The 8,715-nt window shown below is 39.3% G+C and overlaps 1 protein-coding gene across 2 annotated transcripts; it reads right to left on the bottom strand.

Annotated features, from left to right (window-relative positions):
* Positions 1–1,674: 1,674 nt before the first annotated feature.
* Positions 1,675–5,350, bottom strand: LOC116204958 (zinc finger protein GIS2). 2 transcript variants are annotated; one of them, XM_031537345.1, is made up of 4 exons: positions 5,155–5,350; positions 3,536–3,740; positions 2,810–2,899; positions 1,675–2,494 (listed from the first exon to the last, which is right to left on the bottom strand). In XM_031537345.1, the coding sequence occupies exons 2-4, from the start codon at positions 3,658–3,660 to the stop codon at positions 1,942–1,944; spliced, it is 768 nt and encodes a 255-aa protein (XP_031393205.1). In that variant the 5' UTR covers positions 3,661–3,740; positions 5,155–5,350; the 3' UTR covers positions 1,675–1,941. The 2 variants fall into 2 exon arrangements, with proteins under 2 accessions (XP_031393205.1, XP_031393206.1); XM_031537346.1 differs by lacking the exon at positions 5,155–5,350 and having other exon boundaries at positions 1,675–2,480.
* Between the last annotated feature and the right edge of the window lie 3,365 nt (positions 5,351–8,715).

Below are 8,715 nucleotides of genomic sequence, written 5' to 3'. Positions count from 1 at the left end.
ACCTATAAAGAACCATAGTTTACATCTAGTTCCAAATCTATCATGGCATTAATTTCTCCGTTAACATTTAATGATATTGCTGACATGAAACTTAAGCTGACCCATTCTTGCCACTGTGGCCCTTTACCTATGATAGATTTGAGAAAAAAATTAAAATTATGGGATAAATTTGGAACAAGATGTAAATCATAGACTTTTTTGGATAATTTTTAAAGTATGAAATAGATTTGAAAAAACGGTAAAATCATGGGATATGTGTAATAACCCCATATCTCTTGATATTTTTTCCATTTCTTTGCTGACAAATTCAAGTGCTGATGCTCCTAACGCAAACTGCCACTGCCCTTACTCCTCCAAGATTGCCTACAGCCTAAACACTCGCTCCCTCTCATTAACTTGTATAGGTTCATGATTTTCCTTTTATTATTTTAATATTCAAAATTAAAAATATTTTATTTCTAAAATATCGGATGAGCATTTTTATGAAAAATTGAGCGGTAGAATTACAAGAAAAAGGTTTAATATTAAAAAAGATGAACTAAAAAAAATTATGATGAAAAAAGTAGCTACAAAAGATTGATGACCAAAATTAAAATTTTTTCCAATAAAAAATTAGGTAAAATGCACGCACATCTTTTAAGGTTTGGAGAAATAATACTCAACCTCATTTGTTAAGAAAACAGGCATTAACCCATTGACTTATTTGACCAAATCATAATTTTTGAGAAAAATACTAATTGAGATCATAACTTACATAAAATTCTTATTTTTAAATTATTTCCTTTATTTTGAAAAAAACTAAAAACTAGGAACGTGAAGGGGCAGTTGAAATTTCACCGGCCACCGACGCGGTTAGGGATGTCATTGCAGGACATCGGATGCCTCATCTTGTGTTGCAGTGGGTAGATGCAAGCCGTCAAGAATACAAATGATACAATAGAAAAGGAATGGTATTCATAAAACAACACTTTTGGAACTACATAACCGTATCAGATGATTATAAGTGACGATGGCTACCATCAATGACCACCACCCAGAGCAACGTTGCCAGAAATATTTCTCCTCCCTTTTTGTTCGCTTTTATTTAAAAGTTATGGTCCAAATATGTATTTTCCTCAAAAAATAATAATTGGTCAAAAAAATCAAATGGCTTAAGTGCCTTTTTTTCCTTTTAAAAAAAATAAGTTATATGCCATTTCTCCAAATTTCACTTGAGATGAATGCATTTTACCCTAAAAAATTTCATAAAATGATGAAAACAGAAAAATAAGTAAAAGAATCGGATGAAAATGAACCAAAAAAAAAAGAAAAAGACTGAAACAGAAAATCACAAAACTATAGGATGTAACGTTAAAAAAATTAAAAAATGACAAATAAAAAAACAATCAAACCTAGAAAACGAAATGTGCAGCCTTTCCCATAACTTATTACATTTTTGTAATTTTAACCTCGATTTTTGGTGATGCAATTTTGATTATAACCTTTAAAAGTTACAACTGTTGCAGATATGACCTTATATGGTGTGCGGTTTTAGACTGCAGGGTACTTACACCATATCCGCAACCTTTCCATCTTTTAAAATGAATCCAAATTTACAAGCTATACGTCCTACATCAGATTAGATCATTCTCAACCACAAAAATCAAGAGTCAAGGCTAAACTTATACAATCAAATGCCGAGACAAGGCCGCATTCTAGTAACTCAACTTCTCAATAGATTCACAGTGCGTATTACATGGACATCACATCGACTTCATAACACCAAGACCATAGGTATTGCAAGTTATCAAAGTAAAAAGCAACACGAATAGATCGAAGTAAATCAAATGAAGTAGCATGCAAAATCCTACTAAAATAATCCAAAGGTCAAGCTACATATCAGTCTATGTGAGAAAGAAAGCAATTGGGATCAACCAAAGACAGATAGACCTGCACTTCAGGTCAGTACCTCCGAGGATACCGGTCCATGAACCTCCCAGACGGGCATTCATATGCAAAATGGCCTCTGCCCCCGCAGTTGTGGCAGATCATTAGGGGTCCCATGCAGTCTCTGCTCATGTGGCCCACCTGTTGGCAGTTCCTACACACCACATCCCTGTGGTACCCACCACTGCTCCGACCACCGCCTAGCCGGTCTCCTCCTCCTCCTCCAATGGAGTGGGCCTTCGGGCAGCTCCGTGCCAAATGCCCAGCTATGTTGCACAGGTTGCAGATTGGCTCATTTGGGCAGTCCCGTGCGAGATGGCCAGTCTTCCTGCAGTTGTTGCAGGCCTTCTCATTGGTGCAGTCAGCTGCAATGTGCCCTTGCTTGTAGCAGTTGTTGCACAGCCTCAGGTCACCGGGTGGCAATGGAGGGGCTGTGCAGTCCCGAGCACGATGCCCTGCTTTGCCACAGGTGTGGCAGATGCCCTCATTCGGACAGTTGCTCGCCATATGGCCAGGCTCCCGGCAATTCCAGCATAAGGACTTGGTGGTGCATTCTGAGGCAATGTGCCTTGTCAAGCAGAAGAATGCAAAATTTAACATGTGAAGGATACGACACATAGATTGGTGGAAGCTGATGAAATATGTTGGAGAAAAATGAAATGTTCACCGACTTTCCTGTGAACCCAATGCAATGATGCTTTGATTTTCGAAAACTCGATGAATCTGAGAAGTTTGAGGTCAAAAATACAAAACCATGTTTGGCGAATAATGTTCTAAATGGTACTACATTGATTCCTCAAAGTTGCTTCCAATAAACTCCTTGTGTGCGTATTAGACAGAATGTTTCAACAAAAAAAAAAAAAAGTACATAGCATTCCCTCACCCCGGAAGTCCACAATTGTGACAAATCGCCACATTAGGGCATTCTCTAGCAAAATGCCCAGGTCGCTTGCAATTTTTGCAAAGGTCCCGGCTGGAAACAAAGAAGAAGCAACAGTTAGTCGTGACCAAGACAATTACATATTACACCTATTGACGAGCTCAAGCAGAGAGTAATTGTTGTTCTCTGCAATGCTGCTAAAAGTATCTAAGATAAATATCCACATAATACTGCGATAGGGCTTATGACATGCTTTGATGGAATACACCCGACGGATGAAAGAAAGAAAGAAAGTACCAGAGCACAGTACCATCCAAAATCAAATACAAACATAACAAATGGTAAGTGCCAATAAAACCTTCAAACATTAAAAGCACAATGAATCAAACATGTCAAGACGGCATTTTCTTGTATCAGGTACCAATGCCAAGCCAAAAGGCTGAAAGCATGCTTTGGCTTGTTCTTTGTAGAGCTATCACAAGTCAAGATCAGACAATAACAGTAGTATTCACCAGAGATTCTCAAGAGGGAAGAACCAAAACCCGAAACAAACACTGGTATGAAATCTTCCCGAACAGCATTTCAAAAGATTTTCTTAAGGGGACTTCAAGTTCCAGCTCAGCTCCATTACTATATATTTAAAGCTCAACTTAAAGTCATCCTTGGCCTCCATACCCCAACAAACAGCATACGAGTTACGACAAAAGTAACATGTATGAAACCAGAAACCTGAACCCCCTCCTGGAATCTCTCCGGTATGGTGCATCGCGATATGAAAACCGATCAGAGCGGATCTTACGACCCACAGGGCTCCTGCTGCGGCTCCTGCTTGGGCTCCTGCTGACTGAACTCATGCTGCTATACACCCCTATCAAACTCCCACAACTCTTCTGCTTCAATGACACCTACACAACACCAACAACGCTGCTGCCTCCTGCCCACATCACAACCAGACACCGAATGTCATACCCATCAATCAGCCAAAGCAAGTCCTTTACCTTCCTCTTCAAATAGAAATACCAAAACCCCAACAGCATCGTAAAATAACAAGTAACCCATCTCACACCAATCATTTCAGTTCCATTAAATACCAACAAATTCAACCCATCCTTCACTACAAATTCACAAACCTCAGCAAGCAGAGATAGAGCCTTCAAAATTAAGCCCAAATGAATGTACAAGTGATAAACAAAGTCCAAGGTCTACCGTCTCCATGCCTTTTCACATTTGACAAATAGCAAAAAGTTCATTTTCAACTACAACTTGACCACAAAAATTTTAGCTAGCTAGAACAAACAATTCACCGTTCCTTTTCTCTCACAGTTTTAGCAGCGATGGCAGATGTCTGCAGCAGGACAACTATCACCACCATAATCACTTTACTTTCGGCGAGATGAAGCAACATAACTAAAAGAACCTTATATTTTGCAGTGGTTACAGACTTGAAGCGCTGGATGTGTGAGGGAGATGCTTGTCCAAAGAATGGCTAGACGAGATCCTTCAATCAGCATTACTTGGAATAATGTCAATGTCAAGCATCAGCTTCAACACCCACTCCATCACCCCAGCTTCATGCATACAACAAGCATAGTCCAACACCCACGAATTCTAATGCAGGCATTTTGAACAATACTGACGATTGCATATTCCATTCTTCAAGACACGACACGAAAATTCTCACACAAAGTTAAGCTCAGTTTAAGATTACAATGATGGAATGATGAGCTTATTTTCTCAACTAGTAATAATAGGAATCACGCTGAAAAATGGTACCAGCGCTGTCAAGCATATAAAAATATATGTGCTGACTCCTGTACATGGTATCACATCAAAGAACAGCCAGGTAAGGCCATGAATTCTAAGGGCTTCCTGTAATAATGATATCGAAGGGCTCTAAAAGAAAGAACATTAATTAACTTCTCGTGAATATATAAAACAATTATTTAAAACAATTGTTTTTTGATATTTAAAGAAGATGAAACCATAATCATTACCATATTTTCCACAAACCAGCTCAGGAACATTCAAGGAATCAATTGCAGAAAAAGCTACTTGTCATCGTACTTCTCATTACAAATTCGAGCAATTAACTGCGTCATTTTACTGGCAAAGGACCGAGATCACGAAATCCAGTAAGATCGAGACAAATTTGAGATCCCAATACCTCAAATTAAATCAGAAGCGGGATTAAGGCAGAAGCAAGGACCGAGACGAGAGTGGAGGCAAAGGGGGCAGTAGAACCCAACGAGATTTGGTTCCATCACCATCAGAGGGGACAATTAATCGGAAATCAACCAAGACAGGGGAAGTCGACAAAATTAGGAAACCCTAGAAATGAAAACTCTCACCTCTTCCAATTCAGCTGGGCAATGCGGAGCGCATGCGGTAAGAGGTTGCAGTTGCAGAGATCGGATGTCAATGATAATGAGAGGAGGGATGGCAGAGAGCGGGAGAGAGGGAAACGGAGGCAGGCAGCCGCGAAAGCGATGAGGGCGGGATGAGCTTCGCACCCGCCGAACGACGTACGAGGACATGAACCGAGGGGAGAAGAGTGATTAACGGAGGGTTTAGGGAGACGACATTGGGCCGCGTGGGCCTCCAAGTGGGCCCAGAAAACGCTTATATGGGCTTCACAAGAGGCCCGGCTTATCTTTTTTTTTTTTTGGGAGGGGTTGAACGATGATATTTTATTGACGGAAACATAATTTACATTGAGATGCCGACTAGGCCATCGGCCACGCCAACCTCAAGACTGCCGACCATGGGGCCAGCCAAGAGACGACCAACTACAACACAACAGCCGACCACGGTTTACCTTTCCGTTTCATTTTTTATGCTAATCTTTCCCTTTCTTTTTTCCTTTTTTTAAGTAAAATTTCCCTTTCATAATTAGAACTAGATGAATATTCCGAATTAGGCACCGGTTTCACTAAACCTCGTGAATCGGTTACTGTAAATTCCTTTATCTTATTATACCTTATGCACAATTAAATTCCGATTTCTTATAATAAAAATTAAAACTATTGTAATTTATGAGAAATATTAATAAATATTTTTTTTAAAGAAAGTGTTGCACATTGGATTTGGGATGAGGAAGAGAGAGACTGAGAAAAAAGTGAAGGAAAAGAAAAAGAGGGCAGTAGGTAGTTGTATTGCTGAATTTACAATTTTGTGATTAATCTAGTGGTTTGTAAAAATTGAAATATATGTATTAAGGGTACTCAGGGAAGATGAAAGTGAGACGAAAAATTCATCTCTGACTTTATATATTAGTATAAATTTTATCTGGACGAAATTAAATAAAAATGAAAATCGATGATTCTTAGATTATAAATTTTTTCACTGAAATAAATTAAACTAGTAAATGCAAATTTTTACTGCTGTAATTATTTAATTTAAAGATTTTTTAATGTGAAACTTAATATAATCCACTAGTTTCTTTCTTTTCTATAAAAATTGATCAAGGTAAGAAAGTTTTTCTGACCTTTCAATGGAAAAATTGTTTCAAAAATTCATTTACAGGAGATTAAATTTTGGGCAATTGCACACGCACCCTTTATGGTTTTGCAAAATACTAGCGACACCTTTTTCTTTTGAAATGGAACACATACTACTCCCTTTCTTGCTAACGTGACAATTGACTCATTGACATGTAAGCTCTTAAATTATAACATGACTCCCCTAACATTGTTATTCATTTTGAAAATAAAAATAATTTTAAAGAAATTAAAAAATTAAAAAATAATTCAAGTGGAGAGAGGATCAGCAAGGGGACTCTTGCCGGCTGTTGACCATCGTCGTCGCCTCCAACCCCCACATCAAGGTCATGAAAAGAGAGTAGAGGCATCTTCGACAATGACCACCCTTCCAGCCACCGTCCAGCCCCACCCCATTAGATGAGGTCATTGGAGGTCTCCAACGATCTCAATTTGGGGGATGGGGGTGATGGTAGAGGCTAGCAATCGACAGGGGTCTCACTGCTCATCTTCCCTCCTGCAGCCTTTTTCTTTAAAAAAAAACAACAAAATTATTTTAAAAATTAAGTAGTAATATTATGGGAGCCACGTCAGTTTAAGAGCTTACATGACTGCGAGTCAATTGCTACCACAACAAAATCAAGGATGGCGAGTGTCGCCGCTGGCATTTGTGAAACCACAAGAAGTGCATGTGGAATTTGCTCTTAAATTTTTCTTGGAAAAACGATGTATATTGAGGGGTTTTTTTATATATATAGTAAGTGTGGTTTCTCTACTCATTCACCAAAACTGATATATACACGTGTAACATTCATTCAAGAACAATTCCGGAGACTCTCAAGAACTGGCTTAAACCTAACAAAGGGGCCAAGCTAGATCTAGCTATCTAATTATTTTACAGATACAATCACACTCCCAACTTACTGCTTAACAGCTAAATTAGCCCCATTGAAGACCCGGTTGTTTCTTTTTGCGCCTGATATACGATAGTGGAAGACAATATGAACGAAAAGCAGAAAGAACACACGAAATTGATTACCCAGTTCATCAAAAATTTTGACTACATCTGGGGGCGCCGTCAAGCCAAGTATTCTACTATTTTGAGTTAAGGTTAATAACTTATAAGAGGTAACTGAATGGACAATTGTCTATCAATATTATTACTAATGAGAACGTGTACATATAGGACCAAGTATAAGGAGAAATAGGAAACTATAAGTAACTAGCCTAAAATACTAATATGTACATAATGACACAAGATGCTCAGAATATTCTAGAGAATCGTAATACTCCCCCTCAAGTTGGAGCGTGAGGGTTCCGAACGCCCAACTTGCTGAGAAGAAAATGAAAACGCTCTCGGCCTAATGCTTTAGTAAAAATGTCCGCTAATTGGTACTTCGTGGAGATATGAGCGGTAGTGATGGTGTTGGAGCGAATATGGTCTCGAATAAAGTGACAATCAATTTCAATGTGCTTGGTCCGTTCGTGAAATACTAGATTCGCAGCAATATGTAATGTTGCCTGATTGTCGCAAAAAAGCTGAGTAGGTTGGGATGATAGAACTCCGAGAGAAGATAATAGACTGCGCAACCATATTACTTCACTGACCGTAGCAGCCATTGCCCTATATTCGGCCTCAGCAGAGGAACGAGAGACAGTAGTTTGTTTCTTTGTCTTCCAAGAGATAGGGCTACCTCCAAGAGTGATGAAATAACCCGTCAGAGACCTCCTTGTCATGGGACAACTGGCCCAATCAGAATCACAAAAGGCAGATAGCTCGAGAGAATTCGGCCGGATAAAAATGCCTTGTCCAGGCGACTGTTTGATATAGCGCAGTATTCTAATAGCAGCATCCCAATGATCTTGTCGAGGATTCTGCATGAATTGAGTTAGAATCTGAACAGAGTAACTAAGTTCCGGCCTGGTTATTATGAGATAAAGAAGTCTTCCAACTAGACAGCCATAACAACCTGGGTCAGAGAGAACATCCCCTGAGTTAAACGCAAGACGATGATTCTGCTTCATAGGAAAATCGGACGGTCGTGATCCTAACATCCCGCATTCAGATAGGATATCTAGGGCGTACTTGCGCTGATAGAAAAATAAGCCGGAATCCATGCGAGATACCTCAATGCCAAGAAAGTATCGCAAAAATCCCAAGTCTTTGATGCAAAAACATGAACTGAGATACTCCTTGAATGATGCACATTGCCTAGACGAGTTCCCAGCAATGATAAGATCGTCCACATAAACAAGCACTGCAAGAAACACCGTACCTATAGAGAAGGTGAAAATCGAGTGATCTGCTCCAGATTGCTTGAAGCCAAAGGTGTATAAGGCGTCAGCCAGTTTAGAAAACCAGTTCTGAGATGCTTGGCGAAGCCCATATAGAGATTTATGAAGTCGACAAACTTGTCCTGGTTGAGTAGAACA

Source organism: Punica granatum, chromosome 4, assembly GCF_007655135.1.
Source record: "Punica granatum isolate Tunisia-2019 chromosome 4, ASM765513v2, whole genome shotgun sequence".
Classification (NCBI taxonomy): domain Eukaryota; kingdom Viridiplantae; phylum Streptophyta; class Magnoliopsida; order Myrtales; family Lythraceae; genus Punica; species Punica granatum.
The sequence above is the reverse complement of the archived record's forward strand: the minus strand, read 5'-3'. Positions and strand labels throughout refer to the sequence as shown.

Excerpts from the sequence above, each read along its gene's own strand:
- LOC116204958 (XM_031537345.1), bottom strand. The coding sequence starts at position 3,660 with ATGAGTTCAGTCAGCAGGAGCCCAAGCAGGAGCCGCAGCAGGAGCCCT. Across the intron at positions 2,900-3,535 it reads GATTCCAGGAGGGGGTTCAG|CCGGGACCTTTGCAAAAATT; the intron begins GTTTCTGGTTTC and ends CTTTGTTTCCAG. Across the intron at positions 2,495-2,809 it reads CACAATTGTGGACTTCCGGG|GCACATTGCCTCAGAATGCA; the intron begins GTGAGGGAATGC and ends CTGCTTGACAAG.